At 42.3% G+C, this 24,281-nt stretch overlaps 2 protein-coding genes across 6 annotated transcripts in view; one reads left to right on the top strand and one right to left on the bottom strand.

Moving 5' to 3' along the window:
- Window positions 1-20,156, top strand: part of LOC110526894 (inositol polyphosphate-5-phosphatase A) — a 273,309-nt gene extending 253,153 nt beyond the window's left edge. Inside the window, exons 13-17 of one of the 4 annotated variants that reach the window (XR_016496558.1) lie at window positions 9,534-9,603; window positions 13,548-13,659; window positions 17,227-17,295; window positions 18,238-18,274; window positions 18,526-20,156. Coding sequence is in view for 3 of the 4 variants with exons in the window: in XM_090237215.1 (XP_090093341.1) it covers window positions 13,548-13,659; window positions 17,227-17,295; window positions 18,238-18,274; window positions 18,531-18,655 (343 nt within the window). In the remaining variant the exon portion in view is untranslated. Of the gene's footprint in view, window positions 1-9,533; window positions 9,604-13,547; window positions 13,660-17,226; window positions 17,296-18,237; window positions 18,326-18,525 lie in introns of all 4 variants that reach the window. The other 3 variants (XM_036982722.2, XM_036982729.2, XM_090237215.1) reach the window with 3 other exon arrangements.
- Window positions 20,157-21,473: 1,317 nt separating this feature from the next.
- On the bottom strand, window positions 21,474-24,043 carry LOC110526877 (homeobox protein Nkx-6.2). 2 transcript variants are annotated; one of them, XM_021608072.3, is made up of 3 exons: window positions 23,237-24,043; window positions 22,672-22,844; window positions 21,474-22,257 (listed from the first exon to the last, which is right to left on the bottom strand). In XM_021608072.3, the coding sequence occupies exons 1-3, from the start codon at window positions 23,649-23,651 to the stop codon at window positions 22,009-22,011; spliced, it is 837 nt and encodes a 278-aa protein (XP_021463747.3). In that variant the 5' UTR covers window positions 23,652-24,043; the 3' UTR covers window positions 21,474-22,008. The 2 variants fall into 2 exon arrangements, with proteins under 2 accessions (XP_021463747.3, XP_021463742.3); XM_021608067.3 differs by having other exon boundaries at window positions 22,672-22,865; window positions 23,237-23,787.
- Window positions 24,044-24,281: the final 238 nt, after the last annotated feature.

Below are 24,281 nucleotides of genomic sequence, written 5' to 3'. Positions count from 1 at the left end.
ACTCCTGCTATCTAATGGGGGATTATAAACAAATTGGCTTTCTTGTACCACTCCATACTGACGCATGTGGTGTTTTAAAAAGGCAGTTATTCCATAATAGTATGGTACAAGAGCCAAAAATCACCAATTAAATCAATAATGGTCTTCCAGGGATGTAACTATCTATTACACTGCACAGTAATTGGTGCCTATATTGGTACCTACCTATTACGGTCTATTATCCTGTATATTACCTACTTCCCCTGTCTATAACCCCATAAAGTGCCTACTCTCTCACCTCCACTATCATTGCCCCTGAAATGGTGGCCCTGACCCTTATACCCTTCACATCTCACTCGAACCATGTGCAAGTTACAGTAGCTACAATACATAGCTATCCAGGAGTCAGTCAACAGTGTAGGGTACCGACAGATTGAATTACTTTTTTGGAAGTACGCATTCTATCCAATGGTAAGAGTGGGTTAAGAAAAGAAGGGGACCTTACTACGAACCTCACTGCAGCACCACATCTTTGAAGAGCAGAGTAAATCAGCAGTGTACTAGAGGCTGATGTTTTGGTCCATTTAGGGTATGGGGCCTTAACATTACTCAATCATCCCTCTTGGCCCAAATGGCTTTGTTTATGCCAAATATATGTTTGATGGTTATCAATTGTTTAGTATGATTGGATGTGCTTCTAAAATGCTCCCCTGGGGGTGTGTGTGTACGTGCGTTTGGTTGTATGTTCGTGTGTGTGTGTGTGTGTCTTTGTGAGTGTGAGGCGGCCTGCATTGATATTCCATCACGGTGGGAGTTGGGGGACATTGGGGCGGAGGTCCTGCTACTCTGTCTCCTCTTCCTCAAACAAATGCATTTGCAATTAGCCTTTTCAGAGGAGAGGGAGGGAAAACACACACCCGGCCTGCATCGAAATATGTCTCGGCTCTGGCGCGATAATGGTGCTTGACCTTTGCCGCCAGTTGTGACTCAATCAGTGCAGATAATGAAACGCTGTAATCAAACAATAATTACTTGATAAACTGCTCTAGTGGCGGGCAAGGGGCGGGGCAGGCAGGGAGTGTGTGGATGACAAGGTCCTGGCAGTCACTGTTTTTAAATGACTCTGTCTCTTAATCAGGGACCCCATTTGCATCGCTTTGCATAAAGTGACGGCTGGATTTATTGTCCTTTTACACTCTGTGACTTTTGCGCCTATCTATCCATAATATAATATTGAATCATCGTTTCCCTGCCAGGTGAATGAACAGGCTGCTGTGAACGAATACAAATGATTTTCACCTACTTGGAAACACGATTCATCAAATTGAGGAGACCTCGGCACAGCATCGGAAATGTTATTTGATCCACTCAGTGTCTGATACAAAGCCACGTCATTGTAAGTGGTGTAATGAGTAGAAATGGCCTAGTTAAACTTAAACAAACCCCTCCTCCCATTCACATAACACACACTTGCACCAACAGACACACACACACACACACACACGCAGCGTGTACATCCTCCCCCCTCCCCCTGTCAGAGTTCCCTTGTGCTCCATGAGCAATCAAGCAGTCAAAGATTGTTCTCCATCACATAGCCTGCTCCGGACCAGCCCCTCACCATCTGTGAGGTTATTACTCCGCTTAACACAGGCCATGAGAGGCCCTCTATATACACACACACACACACACACTCTCGCTTGCATTCAATCGATAAGTCAATACTGGTCACTCGTGTTTAATCTATCAATGAATCCTGCATGTTGTAGTTTGTCCACTTGTGAAAAGTGAGTGGAAAACCGTAGCCTCGTCGTCGCTGTGTTTTAGGACATTGAGCATGTTGCCAGGTATAAAGACGTCATCAAAACTCTCAATTATTTTGGTTTAGAGATTAGGGCCTGTATTCTCATAGAGTCTCAGAGTAGGAGTGCTGATATAGGATCAGTCTTGTCTTTTTAGGTCATAATGAGTAAGATTGAATGGACCGGGGGGACCTGGTCCTAGATCAGTATTCTTACTCTGAGACGCTTTGTGAATACAGGGCAAGAACTGTAGGTGTAAGGTTGTGAAAATGTGTAACAGCGAAAAAATTATGGTCCTCTCTCTCACCCTCAACCAGGCTGCAGTACAAGGCCAAACACTACAAACTGGAGGTTCCATTCCATTTCTTGAAGAAGACACTATAGTGTTATTGAGACTATACGTTATTTCATTGTCTGTCCCACGCATACTCGTGCGTTGTGTTTGCATTTATGGAATGTGCAACAAGCTGTAAATTCATATTGCTCACCTTCAAGAAGTTGTCTGTCAAAGTTGGCCGTGACATGTCTAAGCACTCAGCCATCGGGGTGTGGAATTTGGCCGCAGCCCGCGAGAGTACCTGGTGCCAGCTGGCTGCCGCACGCTGATAGGCTAAGGGGTATACCATTCACACAGGAGTGCACACACACACACGTTTTTTTTAAAGGCGATATGTGTCGGAGTTTGGTAGTTGGGAATGAGGCGCAGTCTGTCAATTGGAAACCAATCACATATGATCAAACTAGTAAGCGCCATCCATTCCATGAACGCTCTTCTGAGCATTTTCAAGAAAGGTTCTTGTGCAAAGGTTGACTATCATCTTTGTAACAAATGACAGCATGGCCCCAAGACTGAAAATAACTGAATGGTATACTTACAATTCTACATTTGATTCAGTTTGCTGGAGTAGCATAACTACGGTAATCTCCCTTAAAACATATAAGGAGGTTGAGTAACTTATGTTATTCATATATTTCTATTGATTCAGGAGAAGGCTTTTAGTACTGCCCGTTATCAAATTTATTTGCCCTTTTTTTTTGTCTAAGATCAATGCAAAAATGTAATATAAACCCTGGCGGGGGGGGGGGGGGGGGGGATTTAGTAAAACAATGAGAGAGTAGGGGAATAATTTATTTGTGCTTTAACCAGGTTACCCTGAATGGGTTCTGAGGGGATTTTGAGCGTCATCAGACAGACTGCGGTTCTAACTCCATACGGCCCCATGAGTCCCCCACACAGAAAAATATATGGAGGAGGTGGAAGGGGAGATGGAGAGGTGAGAGCGGAAAGAGACAAATATGGGAAGGCGCTTGAGCTAGAAAGGATGACTAAAGCCCCATGCGTCTGTGTTTGCCCAGTCTAGACAGGGCGGGAGAAGAGCAGGAGTAGTGGAGAGGGGCGAATCGGCCAGGAGGTCGTGAGCTGAGGAGGGGCAAGGGTGGGTGACGAGGGAGGCTGATAAACGGTTGTCTCTTCACCGTTTGGTGTTTAACAGGAAGCCGGGAGCGCCCCGGGACCAACCTTGGCAAGTTAGCATACATTTTCCAAACATGGCGGGTCTATGAGGTTGGGCTGAAGAGTGACTTCCCCCCTGGGAAAATACACAGCATTTACAGTGCAGGGGGATGAAGACCTTGAGAAAAACAAATTACCTGTGCAGTTGGCCATTAGTTTAGGGAGGAAAATAGCATTTGGTCCAATGACATAAGTGTTGATCTGCCAAATCTCCAGGACATGCTCTCGAAGCACTAATCCGTCCCCTGTCCCTTCAATAAAGACAGAAAACAAGTTTTAGTTGAAAACAAGCAACTGAATGCTTTGCATTATAATTTATGACCGTCTTAGATTTTCCAAGAGTTCACCAATGGATAAGAGCACATTACTGAGGGTGATGTTTTTTCATTTAATAATTGAATTGAATTTGTGAATGTGTCAGAATGTGTCATTGCTGCAATGGGACAAGGACATCCCGGCCGGCCAAACCCTCCCCTAACCCGGACGAAGCTGGGCCAATTATGCGCCGCCTCATGGGTCTCCCGGTCGTGGCCTTCTGCGACACAGCCCGGGATCAAACCCGGGTCTGTAGTGACTCCTCTAGCACTGCGATGCAGTGCCTTAGACAGCTCCGTCACCTGGGAGGCCCTACACTGACTCTCCTACTCTCCCTGCAGAATGAGGAAGACATCGAGATCCCGCCCCCTGGGCATCTTAAGTGTGATGTCACTGTGTGTGTGTGCGTGCGTGCGTGCGTGTGTCTGATGGCAAGCCAAGTGAAGGACATTCTTGTTCTAGCTCCTCTCCTCCTCTGAAAGGTTCTCCTATACTCCGTCGGAGGCGCGTGACTCAGTTTATGGAGTACCACAGATGTTCGTTAACTACTGTAAGAGAGGGATCCTAAGGCAAGCACACACAGCTGGTATTATTCGCTGGAGTGTAGAGGAGATCGAGCGTTATCATCAGCTGAGGAGGAACATTGTTTCACACTCTCAACACATCCATCATTCAACTGCTGGGGAGCCATAAAAAAATGACGAGGGGCTTTTGTAGTGTGATGATAGCTGGTCATTTCCAATGGCCATGTGTCTGTGTGCTTCTTTCCTGCGCTGATGCTTTACTGGGATGAGAGGGCGCCTTTGTTTAAACTCCTCTGGTACATATAGGGGTTAAAATAGACGCTCAAGACTACCTCTTGAGTGAAAGGGGGGCTGCAGAATAGATGCAGCTCTTCACTGATACAGAACCTCTTGGACAGAGAGTAGCAGTCTGTCCAACACACACACACACACACACAACATGTGAAAACACACAACCTCTGAGCAATATGTGGCATTTGACACGGTGTTTGTGTTGGGCCAATGTTGCGGCGGAGAGCTCCCCAACCCTGAAATGTGGAGCAAACATTCAGGGAGATTTATTGATAGCAGTTTGTGTGGCTGATCTTTGTGAATGAAAATGGAAGTGTCTCTCCTCTTTTCCTGCCTTGTTTTGCCAAGTCTCCCCTGACAACGGTAAACAAATATGGCTGAGCGAGAGAGGTATCATTACATATTATTTTTTTCCCAGTGAAATTAAAATAACCTGACAGCTCCGCCAATCTCTGCGTCCGTACAGCCCCGTAACACTAGGTCATGTGACCTTAGCCCCATGATGCCCCATGATGCCCCTCCTGACCTCTGCCCTTGTGTCATTAATACTCTAATAACTCTTAACTCTAGCTCCCTGCCGATATTCACTAGTTTATATTGCCCTCGTTAAATATGTTTGGCTTGTCACCTATTTGGCTTTTCACATATTGGTCATTATGTAGAACAAGATAATGGCATTTGGCTGGGAGATAGGAAATGTGGGACAGGATTGAACAGGGGCCTGGCCTGTATGACGCTCACCAGTGCTGTGTGACTGCAGCCTGGGGATAAAGGCTCTCAATTGGCCTGGTGAGGCTGAGTGATACCAGACCTGGGTTCAAATACTATTTGAATTGATTTAAAATACTTTAGCTGGGCTTGATTGAGCTGGTCTGGTGCAATGGAACCAAGAGAATACTTGCAAAAGTGCAAAGTCCACCCATCTGGCACTCCAGGACTAGAGCAAATGCTAGAAGTATTTGAAAGATTTCAAATAGTATTTGAACCCAGGTCTGACTGATACTAAGGTTTCACCTCGCCAATCCTCTGTACTGCCCAAACATACGACTGACACTTATTGGACAAACCTATGAGTCATGTCACAGCAGGCAGTCAAACATTAAGCCCCACATGAAGAATGAGTAGTGGTGTAGTGGGCTTTGAACGGAGTTCCCGTGTTGAAGTCAGTACATTTTTCATGTGAGGTTAAAGCCCAACTAAAGAGGATGTTTTCAACGGTGCACATTTGACCACATCGTTTCCAATTATTTCCACCATTAAGAATACAGATTATTCACAGCGCATTATACATCACACACAGCCTCCGGTGGTTCATAGAAACTAAACTGTTTAGGTTGCTGAGCCAATCCTGGGCGCCTGACTTTGTCTGGAAGTAGGGGTTCAGAAGCTTGGGAGGGTGAGGGTCTTGACTTTTTTTTGTTGTTTTGCGTCGTTGTGTGGAGCATTGTCAACATGAACATTTTTTTAATTGACTTGTCTCAGCAGCGTACATACTAGTAGTACATACTTAGTACATAGTACATACTAGATGCAAAGAGGGTAGAAAAGGCATATTTAGTCGATATTACTTACCCAGCCAAGTAGACAGACCCGGCACCAGGATAAAGTGACTAAGGGAGCAGTTGGAATCGGTGAGGGGATGCAATTTTTGGGGGGTACTGCATTGGAATTATATTGAATTCTGCTTATATCACTCTATACCACCACAATAAACATAAGGTTCAAATGCAGAGACCATTGAGTGCTTTTGAAGTGACAGGTTGGTGTGAAATCTGTAGCCCATCTTTGCTGCGCTGTACCAGCACAATGAACAGCACCCTACACACTAAAACCAGGCCTAGTAAATATAGACGACAAGATAGGCTGTATGGAATAGGTGAATTACCCTATGTTAATGCAGCCGTACACACAGCTGTCATATCAGAATAATGCAAACTAAATGCTGAAAGTAGTAGCCTAGTTATTCATGCAAAACAAAATACTGAATAGCAGTTTGGCTTAGAACACCAACACAACTGCGAATGGGAACGAATGAATGTGAACAGGCGTACTATAGGGCTATAAACCAAGTGTCAGATCGATAAAGGCATGGCACAATCTATATTTTGGCTAGTTACATTAACAGTAAACAAACACAGTAAACAAAAGGAAAATACAAAACAGCCTACTACAGCAAGATGCAGCCATGCACAGCTGTCTTGCCAAATAAACAGGCCTATAGACCCGCTTCAAACATGAAACATCATGCAGCTCATGAGTTCAAGCAAAACGTTGCAATATGGCGCAATACACTTCTTTTGCTCAAATGCGACCCACCCTTGTGATCAATTAAGCAATGCCGACCTACCGTAAACACGCTTCCAAAACGTACAGTTCCATGTACAACCACTAAAAGCAGTATGCTACTAAGGAAGCCTACATTCTATTTCTATGGTTATCTATCTCTACAATGAAACATAGCGATATGTAGCTCTACCCAGGGGCGTCATTTGGGTTCTTGCATTGGAATCATGTTGAATTCTGCTTATATCACGCTGTACCACAATAAACATAAGTTCAAATGCCGAGACCATTGCTTTTGACCAGGAAGGCACAGGTTGTCGCGATATCTTCGTTGCGCTCTATCAGCACCATAGCAGTGCCCTACACACTAAAAAAGGCCGTTTTGGCAATGAAAATATTGCCTGGCTAAAGAAGTCATTTTGCCATTCCGTACCCTAGGTGTTTGCAGAAAATGACACCACTGGCTATGCCACCAAGATTTTGATCAAAACCAACCAGCTAGATTTGACTTACCTTTTCAGAAGAGTTGAACTTTCTGAGTAATCGATAATTCCATTCTCCCCGAAATCTTCTTTTAAGGTCCCCCTCAAATGCCAGTTGGATTAGTTGAGCTTTCCTTGGGTGTAGAATGCTTTGTCTGTGCTGACTGATCACGTTTGTCAAAGTGGAAAAATGGTTCTTGCCAGCTGCCTGTCATTAACAAGTGTTGACACCTCAGTTTCCATAGCACTCCAAACTTGTTTTCTTTTTACAGTGCAATGTATTTCAAATAGAGGTTGACCGATTATGATTTAACGCCAATACCGATTATTGGAAAACCAAAAAAAGCCGATACCGATTAATCAGCCAATTTTTTTACTTTTTTATTTGACATAATGACAATTACAACAATACTGAATGAACATTTATTTTAACTTAATATAATACATCAATAAAAATCAATTTAGCCTCAAATAAATAATAAAACATGTTCAATTTGGTTTAAATAATGCAAAAACAAAGTGTTGGAGTAGAAAGTAAAAGTGCAATATGTGCCATGTAAAAAAGCTAACGTTTAAGTTCCTTGCTCAGAACATGAGAACATATGAAAGCTGGTGGTTCCTTTTAACATGAGACTTCAATATTCTAAGGTAAGAGGTTTTAGGTTGTAGTTATAGTATTTATAGGACTATTTCTCTCTATACGATTTGTATTTCATATACCTTTGACTATTGGATGTTCTTATAGGCACTTTAGTAATGCCAGTGTAACAGTATAGTTTCCGTCCCTCTCCTCACTCCTACCTGGGCTCGAACCAGGAACATATCAACAACAGCCACCCTCGAAGCAGCGTTACCCATCACTCCACAAAATCTGCGGCCCTTGCAGAGCAAGGGGAACAACTACTCCAAGTCTCAGAGCGAGTGACGTTTGAAACGCTATTAGCACGCGCCCGCTAACTAGCTAGCCATTTCACATCGGTTACACCAGCCTAATCTCGGGAGTTTATAGGCTTGAAGTCATAAACAGCGCAATGCTTGAAGCACAGTGAAGAGCTGCTGGAAAAACACACGAAAGTGCTGTTTGAATGAATGCGTACGAGCCTGCTGGTTCCTACCACCGCTCAGTCAGACTGCTCTATCAAATATCTAATCATAGACTTAACTATAACATAATAACACAGAAATACGAGACTTTGGTCATTAATATGGTAGAATCCGGAAACTATCATTTCGAAAACAAAACATTTATTATTTCAGTGAAATAAGGAACCGTTCAGTATTTTATCTAACGGATGGCATCCCTAAGTCTAAATATTCCTGTTACATTGCATAACCTTCAATGTTATGTCATAATTACGTAAAATTCTGGCAAATTAGTTCGCAAGGAGCCAGGCTGCTCAAACTGTTGCATATATCCTGACTCTGCATGCAACGAACGCAAGAGAAGTGACACAATTTCACCTGGTTAATATTGCCTTCTAACCTGGATTTCTTTTAGCTAAATATGCAGGTTTAAAAATATATACTTTGTGTGTTGTTTTTAAGAAAGGCATTTTTGTTTATGGTTAGGTACAGTAACGATTGTGCTTTTTTCGCAAATGGCTTTTGTTAAATCATCCCCTGCGTTGCATCGATTATATGCAACGCAGGACACGCTACATAAACTAGTAATATCATCAACCATGTGTAGTTAACTAGTGATTATGATTGATTGATTGTTTTTTATAAGATAAGTTTAATGCTAGCTAGCAACTTACTTTGTCTTCTTACTGCATTCGCGTAACAGGCAGGCTCCTCATGGAGTGCAATATAATCAGGTGGTTAGCGCGTTGGACTAGTTAACTGTTGCAAGATTGAATACCGGAGCTGACAAGGTAAAAATCTGTCGTTCTGCCCCTGAACAAGGCAGTTAACCCACCGTTCCTAGGCCGTCATTTAAAATAAGAATGTGTTCTTAACTGACTTGCCTAGTTAAATAAAATAAAGGTGTAAAAAAAAAAACGGCCAAATCGGTGTCCAAAAATTCCGCAGCCCTAATTAATCGGCCATTCCGATTTAATCGGTCAACCTCTAATTTCAAATGCTCCTTGCTTGATGCGGGCCTTCCGAATCTTTTGCTTGCGTCTAGTCAGAATATCTGCCTTGGATGAAGGCTTTGTCTGCGTTAGCATTGGACCCAATACAGAACTTTTGACATGGGAACCAAAATTGTGCATCTGCAGTAACTGAGTATTGCAGCTACTCTGGTCATATGAACCAGTTACTCTTAAATTGACATTGTTGGACAGAAAACCTGTGGCTAGGGTAGAATTCTAGGCTAACCTGGGCTTGCTGTCTCTGTTCCAAGATCGTCAGGAACAGTCGGAGTTGGGAGGGGAATGTGGAGCCATTATCCTGGCGGCACTTGTGGAAGGGGGGTAAGCACTTCACAGAGAGCTCGGCAGCATCATCGCTGCTGGGCTTGGTGGCGGCCTCTGTGTGATTTGTTTTCTGATATCCATTGTGGCAGATTAGCTGGTTAGAGCTAAACACTCTAGGCTAATAACATTAGCCTTATACAGCTAGCTAAGAAGCTAACTAAACTCTAGTGGTGATGAATTGGGTGAAGCAGCTTGAACTGTAAATTTGACCCATTCCTTATAAATCAAAAATGACGGTGGCGTTTTTACGTTATTCACATAGCCTACCACAAACAAACAGTGCTTTTTATGGAAACCCATGGAAACCCGTCCGTCCAGTGGCTTTTTATAGGCCCGCTTCACACACACACACGCTCTGTCCATGGTGCTGACACAGCGCAGCAGAGATACAGATTTCGCGGCAACCTGTCACGCAATCTTTTGAACTTTTTAGCTATTTTTATATAGGGACATGGGGGGAAGAAATGAGGTGGCAAAATATTCAACTGAGAGGGCTAAGTCCACTTTTGCCCCCTCATGGAGCTGAACTGTTTTATCCAGACACAAATATCCTGTGTTTTTTCATTTGGTTTAACAATGTGATTTAACCGATTGAAGTTGGGAAAATATATCGCAAAAATGCTGAATGGTGTTAATTGCCTGTAAACAGTTTGGGGAGGAGAATTATTTCAGATTTAATCACGTAATATTAGGCCTACTGAATATTTCTCACTGTCTACTTGCGAGAGCTACTCATTGACAGCCCGCGAGCTACCGGACATGCAGTTTTCTGCCAAGGTGCAACCTTTGGTAGGCTGATGGACGGCTCCTCATAGTCAAAGTTTGCGCCACAGCGAAGCCAAATCGGAGATGCCCATGCTCATCATGGTTCTCACATGGAAAGTGAAACGATACAGTGAATTTGCTATTGGTGATCGCAGGTCAAATTATACCGTGTGTAACAACAACACCCCTGGACCAACACCATCGGACAACGATACGAATATAACAGCACAATAAAATAGATGAACACGTTTCTTTTGCAGGTGCTTTTTCATTTCAAACATCAGTGGTGCGACGCGTGCTTTCTAACTGCACTGAACCATAACTGTGTTGCCAGGAGCAATGCAAAACGTTGAGTGGACGAAGCCGTTCGACTTGAGGCGTCTGGGGAGAGGGTGCAAAATGCATTCTGTTAATTATTATATCATATATCAAATGGACACATCTATGTTAATGCAGACTAGCTCAACACGTTGCTCGTCATTGAAATGGAAGGGGAAATGAGTTGCCCCTTACAGACTCCAAGACATAATCCAGTCTGATATCCCGCTCAAACATTGCAAACTCAAAATGTGGCCCTATCATCTCACAACATACTTCAGTCTGGCGCCTGGTTGGTAAATGTTTGTCTTGTTCCGTATTGTCACTCGTTTCTCTGTCCATGTGTACCTGTTTTGTGTACCTTATTTAAAAATAATAAAAACATTTGATCACAAAAAACATAAACACAGAAAATTACAAATTACCTAATGGATCATGGTAATTTTCTAGTAAAAAAATTGGGGGGTGCAGCTGTTCCATTTGCTATGGAGCCAGGTGCAGTACCACCACAGTAGCCTGCCTGAGGGACAGAAGTTTGGTGCTCGTGCATGTGCTTGCATGCGCAGGCTCTGTCTCACAACGAGCATGGGACACTGTCATACACACAGGTGGGAGATTTGTTGAGTTTATCAGCTCGGCCCCATTAATTAGTGTAATTAGTCTTGCTGCGGGCAATAAGTGCCCGATAGGAGCTCCAGCCCGTACGCCCACTCGCCCCGTTTGCTTTCAGATAACTTTGTGAGCGCCTTAATCGGACACATTAATCACACAGCACTCCCCAAAGCTGCCACTCTGGTGTTTGCTGTTGCATTAGGACCTGTTATCTCAATTGGGGCCATTGGAGGGTGGGGTGAGAAAGGAAGAGGAAGAGGAGTGCAAGACTGCCTCACAGTTAATCGTTTAATTGCCATTGTTGAGTATTGTTCATCGTTTTATACAAAGATTAATAATCTTTTAAGATTGCTATTTTATCATCAGAAACAGTGATAGTGGTTTTGTTTTTTTAATGTGCTCCACAGCCATTTGCTATGAGAGGTTGAGTACTCCTTTATATTTCCCTTACAATAGAGAGATAGCATAGTAATCTAGGGCCAGTTCACTGTATGGACTAAATGAAGAGTCTGTAGCTAGGCCACCCCTGAAGATGGCTTGATCCCCAGCCACTTTGATGACTTTGCCCTTTTCCATCAGCACTCTGTTTTTCTCTCTGAGCCCTCTTTATCCCCTCTCTTCTTTATCCCTCTGAAATACTTTCATCCTCTGGACCCATCCTTCATCCCGTCTTTAGCATACCAAAAACCTGCTGCATTTCCACATGCTTAAAGTGCCATTCATGCTAATTGGAGGCTGTGTGCTCTGTAAGGAGCCTGTAAGGAGCCCTCTGCAGGCCTGTTTGTTCACCCAGCGGGGGGTGCTGTGTGCTGGCCGGATGTGCCTCCCCCCACCCCTCCGCCACTGTCCCATAGTTCACAGTCTGTGTGTCACACTAGTCGCCATGGCACAACTGTAACATTGCCCCCTGTGCTGTGGCAGCTGTCCCAATGCATTGTGTATGTGTGCGCACGTGTGCACGTATGCGTGTGTGCGTCAGGGGGGTGTTTACCAGGCCTCTGTTTGCCCAGTTGGTTCCCTGCCTGGCTGCCTGAGAGTAACACACTCTGCCTTCATGGCTGCCATGTGACAGTGTATGTTGGCCTGCTTTGCACAGCATGGCTGATTGGCCTAAGGAGGTGCCTGTGTGTGTACTCGCAGCCACTAGTTAGCTAGGTAAATGTGTCTTAGCTGTGTGTTAACAGGACACAAATATTTCATCAGATGGACCCATCTGACTGACTGATTGGAGAATACTAGGAGGGTTCTCCAAGTCATTACATTATAGTGAAACACCCCCATATGCATGCACACACACACGCACACAGAGACACACAGAAACAAAATAATCACACATGACATTTACAGTATGTAATCCCAGATACAAGTCTTATTATGTCTTCACCCAAGCTTCTTGACAATAGTGCTTTGGATAATATAGGACGGCTGTGGTTATTTTGTCATGAGTTTTTCTGGCCCCGGGCGAACGCATGTTGTGTTACGCCACGGTGAGCCCCTGTGTGTAGCACTGAAGGAACAAATTGGATTGGTATTACAGTATGTAAAGCCGCTCCTATCCTGATGAGCTCCGCAAACAAATTGGATTGGTGGCATGTAAATCTGATGCAGTTTGATGAGCTGGAGGGCCAAATTGAATTTCCAACAATGTAAATCTGTATCGGTTCGATGGGCTTCCCGGCGGGCCCGGCTACTTAAATCATCCGATTGTTCCTCCCGTTACCAGATACAATCTCACTTGGCCATTTGCCACAGCACTAATCTCTTTTTGATGGCTACATAAGGATGTAGCTGCTGTACATTTCTGAGAGAGAGAGAGAGAGAGAACACGGAGACTGAAACTCCCTCTGCTCTGGCTCTTTCTTTTTTGCTCTCTTTTTCTACCTCTTTCTCTCCCCCTACAGATCACACTCACATACTCACTCAGCTTCTTCCGCAGCGAGATAGTCAAACCCTGTACAGTTGGCATGGCTCTTTCCTCACAAGTTTGCTCTGATTGAGCCATCCTTCCATGTGTGTTCATTCGAAAGAGTATTTCCAGAAAGTCAAAGCTGTGTATCTAATTGGTGTTTTCTCCTCTTCTGTGCTTTAGCCCCAAACTTAGAAACTCAATTTGCAAAACTAAACCCATTTGTTAGCTATACCTTTTTACACAATCTACATTAGAATACACAGAATTGTCTTTTATGGACCATTGTTCTACGAACCGTATGTTACTGATGGTTGTGTTTTTGGGTTTGTTTCCACAGTTATCCGTACAGTGAAGACAGCAGTCAGGGAAAGCAGTACATGGACACCAGATGCCCTGCCTGGTGTGACCGTGTCCTCATGTCTGCTACAGCTAAAGACCTGGTCTTAAAGGTGAGTTTAACCTTGTGTATATATATAGCCAGAGACCTAGCCTTAAAGGTGAGTTTAACCTTGTATATATATATAGCCAGAGACCTAGCCTTCGCATACACACGACGTCTGGCCAATAACAGTCAGTGGCAGACCATCACCCTGTGGTTATTTCTGAATCAACATGTAGAATCTTGGATTGCCATCTGGGATGTCTTCACACCCTTGGTCTATGGGAATCTACTATAACGCTATCCCTCTATCACAGATGGAGGAATGTACTGTGTGTGAATATTCATCCGGAGAGTTAAGCCCAGTTGTCTTCACAGACAGTATATATATCCCAGATCTTATCGAGTGCCATTGGGCCATAATGGCTCTATAAAGCTGGAGCTCTTGTGCTCCCTCTGTCTACTCATTCTCAAGAGTCAACACATTGGCGCAGCCCAAAGCTGTGGCCCACCACCCTGCCCAAATCCAGGAGAGGCATTGTAAACTATCAACCAATCTGCCACCTCCGCCCCTCTCCGTCAGCACAGCACCAGTTTGGGCTCCAGACTGTTGTCTTCCCCAGTTGTTTGCTGTTCCCGTCTGGCTATGACGTTTAGAGAACATGGCGAAGCTGGAGAAGTGTACCCTGGGGTTGGATAATACAAAACTGTTTATAATACCTCTTTAACACTTGGCAACCACACAAAGTTCATTTCCTAACATGTTTACTAATAAAAATCGAATAAAATGTTTTTATAAAGCCCTTTTTACATCAGCAGATGTCACAAACCAAGCCTAAAACCCCAAACAGCAAGCGATGCAGATGTAGAAGCACGGTGGCTAGGAAAAACTCCCTATAAAGGCAGGAACCTAGTAAGAAACTTAGAGAGGAACCAGGCTCTGAGGGGTGGCCAGTCCTCTTCTGTCTGTGCTGGGTGGAGATTATCACAGTACATGGCCGTTATAAGCCCAGATCGTTCTTCAAGATGTTCAAACATTCATAGATGACCGAGAGGGTCAAATAAGTGGTTGTCAGCAAGTCAAATGTCAGTTGACTTTTAATAGCCGAGCTTTCAGAGGTCGAGACAGCATCTGCGGTAGTGAGGGAGAGTGAGAGATGGTCGAAAACAGCAGGTCCGGGACAAGGTAGCACGTCCAATGAGCAGGTTAGGGTTCCATAGCCGCAGGCAGAACAGTTGAAACTGGAGCGGCAGAATGACAAGATGGCACGCCTCGTGAACAAGTCAGGGTTCCATAGCCACAGGCAAGACAGCATAAAAACTGGATTGGCAGCACGACCAGGTGGACTGGGGATGGGGACAGCCAAGGGCTCAGGTCCTCTGGGTGGAGAGAGGGAAGGAGGGAGGGAGGGCGGGCGGACTGACCCTAGCCCCCCAGCACATAGACTATTGCTGCATAGTTAGATACTGGAGGCTATCAGCCTAACTTACCATTTTCCATGATACTACAACTTTGACAAATGCATCCTTTTTTCTGTTTTCCCTGTTGGTTGCAGTTGTCAGCAAAGGAGTGGGTATAAATCTGTCATTTCAATTTACACTCAGATGTCCCATCTTTCCTTTAATCAGCCCAATGAATAGACTACGTTTCTCCACCTATTTGATTACTGTGGTTTTTAAGGTGACAAGAGGAAAAATGTGTTTTGTCTGAAAATGCACTCTCACACTTGATTAAATTGGAGATAGTCCCTGACAAGAGAACTGTTGGAAGGCATCTGATGTGATTAATGAGACTAGGCCAGCTCTCGATTTAAGTGAAGGCAGCCACATCGACATGGCATGGCAGGTGTTCAGTAGGTAGAAAATGGTTAGAAATGGGGGTAAAACAGAGAGATACTGTCTGAACTTGTCCTAAATGAAAACGCCTATTTTTGCTTTCCGTTGCAAAACGCTTTCCAACGGTGTGCACTATTGAACATGACCCTGTATGGGGAGAAACTGGCCGGCTGTCCATGGAGAGGAGAGACCCTTTATTGACCACAACACCAGAGCAATCCCTTCTTCAACAATAGCACTTCTCTTCTGTAGCAGTGCCTGCCATTTATCTGATGGTCTCCGGGATAACAGCGCAGTACAGTAGTCCACTCCACAGTGTGAGTCTGCTCACAGCCACACACATCTTTGAGCCCCAGTACACAGGCGGGAGGAGGAAGTTGGCTTTCCTTTGTCCTGAACAAATTAGTCCTTTTTTTCTGTCCTCATCTACTGAGGCTATACAGGAAGGTTTGGCCTATCCACCTTTCCAAAACGCTTGCCCTCGTCATTTAAAAAAAAAAAAAAATTTAAGAGCCACCAAAAAGCCTTTCAATTGTTTCTATAAATAGTAGTTCTACAATTGATTGACTTTCTCAATTACAGGTTAATTGTTTAGAATTAAGGGAGCGGGCTGAGTCTCCTTATGTTAAAATGTTCACAGACTGGCTGATGATGCACTGAGCATACACACACACACCACAGACACACACAAACACTCAGTCACCCCCGGGCAGCGTTACAGATTGTTGAGACATGGGCCTGTAAACAGGCGTCCGAGTGGCATCATCTATCATGGCACGGTCGGTTAACTCGCCATCATGTTATTTTCTGCTTGCCGAGCCCTAACACGCCAAAGGTTGCCCGCCGCCTTCGCGGCACAGCGCCGAAGTGTGGAAGCGCGGTAATGAATGCTCAGCGGAGCGAGCGCTCTGTTTCTGCAGGAGGGCCCTGGTAATTTGTTTATCTGTCTAAAGATTATGCAGGCCGAAAATCCACAGTTTTATGCTGCCTTTGTAAATTATCAAGTCTGTATGTGATGAATGTATCCAGGGCTGTCTGCAGCAACTCAGGCATTTGGCAGGCGGTTGGGGAAAGTGCTAGAGCGTGGCCCCTCAGAGAGTCGGAGTGAGGTACCCCACCGTGAGGTGCACGCCAGCGCACCGGTGACCTTAGACTAGCAGGATAGGTTTGAAGTTAATTTGGATTTAAGTTTATGGCCCATTCTGAAGCTACTCTTGTGTTACTTCTCAAGTGGCGCTGTTATTCACCTAATCACAGCTGACCGCTCTGACTATTTAAAAAGGATTTAGTTCTACCAGATAAATATGATTTATTATACTCTAGGCCTGAGATGAATGTCTGTGTTTGACACTTCCTTTGTGTGAGATATGGAACATGATTCATTCATATACTGAATGAGTGCATTTGTTTGGGAGGTAAATATGGTCTTGGCACAGTTCACGTCTACTCACTCAATTCAATCTTCAAGGAAATGGTGCAATATTGAGTTGTAAAGGTGTATTTAACACTATTTAAACCCTGTTGTTAGTTATAAAGAAGGCATATGCATTTAGGGGTAGGCTAATACTTTAGGACCAGATTTACTTATAGCTCACGAAATGTCTAAGATAATAAGATTCAACTAGTAACATTGTTCAATTTTAACAAAATAAACAAATGTTTACCTCAAAATGGCAACGAATACAATTATTTTGCACTCTGGTAGGAATATTGTCTCTCTCATTTATGTTTATTGTTTGTTTACATGTTTATACTACTCTGTATTCAGCGTTGTGTTAATGTCTTGCCTTTTTTTTCTCAGCCTGAAAATGAGGAGAAATACTTGGTCTACGACAATATAGGGCCCAATGTCTGCATGGGGGACCACAAGGTAACATCACAGGCCTAGCCCACTTCTGGGTTGTAATTGTGTTGTGCCTGTTTTTGGGCGTGTGTTTTGTCTGTCTGCATGGATTTGTGTGTGTGATTTGGCTGTGTGAGATCAAGTACATTATTTCATCACGTTCTATTGTTTCAATTGAAAACTAAGAGTTTGCACTATTGAAATGTAGGGTTTCCAGTCATTTTCAATTAATGTTATTCCGTATTGTCCCTGATTTTGAAGAATATGACTCGTAAATTAGATTAGTACGACTACCTTACCTTATCATAACCAAACAACTAGTACTCCATTGACCTATTACTGCAATTGCTTATGAACACATTCTGCATGTGTCTATAGTGAAACCAAAAGTTGGCTGTGAACAGTCATATTGTGATCAGAGGTTCTTTTGTCATGCTGACTATATAGACAGTATTTAACGCAGTCCGTCCAGTCTGCAATGTTAGGCAGTGGCTGTTAAGCTGACAGAGAGAGAGCGAGAGAGGTGCCTTGAAGCTGAAGTCCTCAGTCTTTCATCATTACATACTGTGGACTGGACAGTAGTGTGTGTGTGAGGTGACCGGGGCAGTGAAACAGACTCCACCAGACCTAGGCCAAGAACCACACGCACCCGCTAAAATCACATTCTGCTATGTTTTTTTTTTAAAAGGTCCAATGTAGTTTGCTTGCAGGAGGAAATATGTGCACCCCTTGGTATGCGAGTTTAGGCTGTGTGTAATGGATGGTTGTGTGTGTGTGTGTGTGTGTGTGTGTGTGTGTGTGTGTGTGTGTGTGTGTGTGTGTGTGTGTGTGTGTGTGTGTGTGTGTGTGAGAGAGAGGGAGATAGTGGGCTTTAAACTTGAATTGCCCCCCTTGCCTTTGGCCCTTCCACTCAGGGCAGGACTGTTGCTAACTGTCTTATTTGTCTTTCTTTGTCTGTCTGTCTGGCAGCCTGTCTACCTGTCGTTTCGATTAACAGCCGGGGCAGGTAAACCTAATGCAAATAAGCACAAGTGTTGTAACGTGCAGTGATGTCGTGGTAAATATTTTTTCTTTATTATTATGAATAAATGATTGTTATTATTGCTTTTTACTGTTATTAATGATTAATAATAATATATTTATTATTATGCTTTCACGTCCTTCATCTTTTGCATATTTTGTTCCTTTGTGTAACACATGGCCTGATGCTGATGCAGTATTCTCATGGCGTGTGTGTGTGTGTGTATGTTTTGTCAGGGAAGTGGTGCCAAAGGGTGGAGAAGATCTCTGCCTGAAGGGCCTCTGTGATAAGAACCAAGAGTTGGACACCAACACACACACAAACACACACACGGAAGACCCTATACAGACTGTTCAGCAGTGCTGACCAGTTGCAGTCGTTCTAACACTTCATCCATACAAGCTGTTGTTTTTCCACACAACACATCAGTATCTGGACTTCCCACCCGAGAGACGTTTGAGATAAGACACACCTCACTGACCTTACCATTGCTACGCGCACCCCATTCCCCCGGAAGAAGGAAAAAAACTATTTTACAGCCTTGTTGCCAAAACTCTAGTAGAAATCAGTCTTAACTACGTTATTTTAGATACCATACTTGCAATTGTAGGTATGTCTCTATGTATAGAAGCTACTTCCATACAGTATGTAAGATGTTTTTAAAAAGTGCAATGCAAAAAAAAAAAATAGTATATCTATATTGTTAGGTTTATTTGTACATTGGACAGTTTCACATGGAGTTGTTGATGGTTTTAGTGCCATTGTCACTCTTCTGACCAAACTTTGTGGTCCCACTATTTAGAATAGAAACATATTTTCGGGTTCATTTCAATTACTTTTTATTTTATTTTTATTTTGTCGTTGCTGACTTGTGTGCCTAACACACTGCCATGCCTCACGCATCAGCTGAATCTCATTTTATATACTGTACTTTTTAAAGAGAGAATTTATCATTCTTAACAAAATTGTTATGAAGTATATGGAGACAATATGGCTGCATGGGTGTTCCATCAGCCATGACCTTTGAATCTATCATTACAAGTGAGAAAAAACAAACACTTTTTAGCCAACATGATTCATACTTTATAGTGTATCCAATTATGTTTTAAGCAGTGCCATAGACCATGCAAGTATATAAGATTGTTTCATATATAGCACTCACATTATTATTATTCTAACTTATTTCTATGTAATGATATTATGGTTCTGAATGTGATGTTTTTAGATAGGCTTTGGTATTCTTTAAAAAATGTCAAGGTCTTTTTTTTCTTCTTTTTTTTACTGCATTATGGTGCCAAGTATACACAAAATGAAGTGTGAAAAGTCAACATAAAATACACCAGTCCAACTGATAGATAAAGGCCTTGATTTAACATTGTAAAAAAAAAAACTTTAAAAAAAAACGCTAAAGGCAGGAAAGACTTGAGAGAATTGCTTTTTAATTTTGTATGTAGCCTTCAACAGCCTTCATTGCTATGTTGCAAATAATTTCCTCTCATCGCTCGTTAGAGCATTAAACTGCAATTAGGGGAGGCTGTTGTTGAAAAGCGAACGTTTCCTGTTATTGATTTAATTTACTACACTACAGAGCTCAGACTGTGTGAAGCCGTTAGATTGCTCCTTGAGTTTTCCGTCTAAATCACCGCAAGTTGAAATGATTTTGTGCCTGCTGCAGACTTCATGTTGTCATGACAGTGTGATTTGGTTCGTGGGCAAAACTGCTTGTGTTTCCCGCTGGTCACGTGTTAAGAGAAGCGGCAGTTTGTTCACTCCTTTCAGCAGATAGAGATTATATTCTACCCAATGGACGGCATGGCCTCTAGTGTTGATTATGCGGTTCTCAAGCAATAAAACCATTAGAACTAAATGGGTGTTTTGTCATTATTCCACCGCATGTATCACTTCAGCATTGCGTCTGTACCACACAAGAAGATGCTATTGACAACGCCTACTTATTTGTGGATCTTGATGAATTTGCACGCATGGCCAGTGGACACAACCCTCCCTACTGAAGCTATGTGCACAAGAAGATTAAAGTTCAAAGATGAATATTTCCAAAGATGCTCGTGCTTCCATGATGAAGTTCGTGGTATCACCTCAAGTTAAACCATGCAGCCTAAAGTATCCACGTTGGTAATTACTCTGATATAGGCAATGATTATTGCAGATAGACTGGCACTGGAGCAGAGCTACAGAAAACAACGATGGATGATGAAAAGTGGCCAAATTCTGTTTTCAAAGTTAGAACCAGTGCAGTCATGTAATAACTCCAAGAAATGTAATAGAGCAATAATGAAACGTGTATCGAAATGCATACAAAATGCAATATGTAGTTAAATGAATTATATTTGTTATATTTGAATGGATTATATTTGTTCCAGAAATGCAGGTTATTAAATGAGGGCTTTAATTAGCCTATAGAAATGTAATTATCCTATTGCGCTTTAAGCCTGAATAAATGTATAATGTCCCAATATTTAATAACACCTACACAACAGAGGTGTTAGTTCAACAACAACAAAAAATCGAAACTGTTCTGAAATGTGTGAAGTCTAAAATACTTAGTCGAGATATGCTAGTCTACACACTCATACTCTTCTTCAAAATATGATATCCACATTAAAGTGCAGACAATAAATTGGCCTAAACTATAATAGGTTGTAATTTGGGGATGTGACGCAAACCTATATAGGTTAACCTAAACAACACCCCATTCCAGTTACCATTTTATATGTGGCTTTGTAAATCTAAACATTTTCATTTTTGTAACATAGAGCAAATTATGATTAGATTTTATATGTAGACTATATTTATGCAATTCATTAGGCTATGCGTAAATGCATACAGTAGGTCTAGCATTTGTAGGCCTGATCACCACCATCACAACGCCGTTGTTAAAAAAAAGTAACATCTTGAAAACAACTAAAGTTTCAGAAGACTATTATACTTTACTATTATACTTTCACCAACGCAACTAACATTGAGCTATTCCGACTTGGGCAAGGTTTACTTTGATGGTCTTGGATAAAGGAAGATAACAGGTTTCCGATTAATATAATTGACCATACCCGCCTTTTTCAGCTATTGAGTGGGTCCCAATCAATTTCAGACTATTGGTAGGCAGCCTAAGTCAATGAAGAGTAATTTCAGTGAAGTGGAACAAAATTCCATATTAAAAACAAACGCTTGTTAAATAATTTATTCATAATACAAAGTTTTTTTTCTTCCATCTTCGCGGAAGCAATGATACTCTCTTATTCCAACAAACGATTATCCAGTTCTCTATTTTTGTTTGATGAGGTGAAACAAATTCCTTCAAATTATAAAATAAAACAGTTTAGATCGTTAAAACAAGCTTTTTACATAATTTACAACGTTTGCATTCATACATTGTGTACCTTGAATTTATAATGGTAAAGGTGGAGAGATGGGCGACATTATTCTGCAATATATAACAAAATTAAGCTACAATATTGAGAAGGTATATGCTTATCGGGATTTGCGGGAAAAGCCTGCCATTTCTTGTTTACATTGGTTTAATAACATAACTTACTCAGTAAAAAATATATACATCTCACATTTTCGTCTGTACAACATAAATCATTCATACCACCCATCAGCGCCCTTTCTCTCCTTTTGAACAATTTATACCCTGGTTAAATTAGCTTTAGAAGCATCGTGGAGTGTTTGAGTCTTTTCTCGACAAGTTCTCAATGTCATCACAAGGTGTCCGAGCTATTGCTGCATGGACTGATCAAGGAAAGGTTTGTAGCCTTGTGCTTTTTCAGAAGTCTCGTGATTTTTTCGTCATCCGAATTTGGGTCCAGAGGTTTGTTGTACTCGTCGTCGTCCTCATTGTCCGAGCTTTCCTTCATCTTCTCAGTTTCAGAGTCATGTTTCTTTTTGGCTGTTGCCATTTCCGCTGCGTGTCTCTTCCGCCATTTGGTTCTCCTGTTTTGAAACCATACCTATTGGGAGAAGGAATAACATACAATTAGCCACTTAATACATACAATAATAACTAATTATATTATTGGTAGTATAGGTAGAAATTATTATTCCAACATAAAAGTAATTATCTGAGTCGGAGCCAAGAAAATACCTTGCTAAACATGAAGTTAGCCAACTAATAGCTCCAATTGCATAATAATGACAACATAATAACAACATAGGCTAATACCAATAATGTTAACCATATTGCCAATAATAATAATAATAATAGTCCTACTAATAATACGCCTGTTAAACATAACTTATAATAAAGCATACTACACACAGAACAGCCAAATATGCCAATAATAATTTTAAGATAATCATCTATAAATAACGGCTTCATTACATTTTAATTAATGTCAAAGGATAACTCAAGTAATGATAGATACCTTGACTTGACTTTCAGTCATTCCCAAAGAGTAAGCCAGTCGAGCTCTTTCTGGGCCAGCAAGGTATTTCGTCTGTTCAAAGGTTTTCTCCAATGCAAAAATTTGCTGTCCAGAAAAAGTTGGTCTGGAGTGTTTTTTCTTGCCATCCTTGTCGAGCATCATGTTTGCTTGAGCTACAAAAAAGATTGAAGAGTCTAGTCAAAAATATGTAAACACAACAGTGATTAGTATTTCAACATCAGTAGTAAACAGTTCTCACGATTTCACTCCTGGAGAGGGACTTTGTGTTGACTAACATAGCTAGGCTTTCACATTAATTAAAACATTGATAAAATTTTATAAAAAGCAACCGATATAAATGGAAAGCCCATCGAATAATTATGTATAGGTCTTTAATATAAGTTAAGTTATTAAAAGTGATTTACAAGAAGCAGCACAAAATAAGCTATCCAACAAATTCAACAGATGTCTGCATTAAACAAGTAAAACATTTTTGAGCAGCCTACAGAAAAGTTGTACATTTCTATAACATTTTGCACTCGACACAGCCAGACAGCGAACTTACTAGGACAGGGCACTCGAGGATCCCTCCAAGGGGAGCTCTGCATCACTCCAGGCCAGAATATGGGTGCTCTCCCTGGGAGCTCCGTCAGGGGCTTCGGGTACCGAGAAACGGCCGCTGGGTTAAAGTACATTCCTGCGGTGGTGGCCAAGCCGTTTATCCTTGGAAAGCCAGAGAGCAGCTGTCCAGCTGAGTTGATAGGTCTACCCAAGATATCGCTAATTCCATGTGGTGTCCCCAGGGCAAGCTGTGAGTTCAAATGAGTAAGAGAATGCGCCTTGAAGCCCGCATGATTCTGCAAAGTGTAGGGAAATAAAGACGTCTTCATCTCGGTCATGTTGTGCAATGCTGCCAGCGGTGTACTGCCTAGGACGAAAGCACTCTGCCGGTTAGCATCCATCTGCCCAACAGCTAACATTGGAGAGCATGAACCACCAAATTCGCTCGAGTAAAAATAACAATAAACCGAGGAAAGGAATATAAAGGTGCTGAACTGGTTGATAAGCAGAGGCCACTACAGGTGCTTCAGACGTATATCCTGGATACCGCAGCCACTGAACACTTCCGAAAACAAAAACACTTATTTAGGAGAGAAGTTATCTTGCGTTGTCGGGCAATAGTTTGATCGAAAATTTCTCTCCAATTCAGACTGTCAATAGTGAGCTTGCCGCATGCGTCCACAACGAGAATCCACTCGGAAGTTAGAGGATCTGATTTCGTTTTTTTTGTGGTTTTGATGGTGACCATAACGGTCGGCTTTCTTCGTAAATTGACTCGAGCTATGGTGTGAGTGAAGCGGGATGCACTGATAACGGCGCAGCCACCTGCATACGCATTTTCCCCATTGGATAATGTTGAGTGAGAGCGCTCTCTGATTGGAGGGAACACACTCGGTTACTTTTCATGTGCGCCACTTGGACATAGCCACACTATTAATACATTTAATATATTACTGTACTATTAATGATGCATCGTACTGTAGAAATAATTGTTTCAAGATTTGACTAAAATTATGCATTTACATTATGACCCATTACCGATGACAATG

The sequence above is a fragment of the Oncorhynchus mykiss genome, chromosome 1 (assembly GCF_057628025.1).
Source record: "Oncorhynchus mykiss isolate SJ-2025 chromosome 1, ASM5762802v1, whole genome shotgun sequence".
Classification (NCBI taxonomy): Eukaryota; Metazoa; Chordata; class Actinopteri; order Salmoniformes; family Salmonidae; genus Oncorhynchus; species Oncorhynchus mykiss.
Note: the sequence above shows the minus strand (reverse complement) of the source record. Positions and strands in the feature narration are given on the sequence as shown.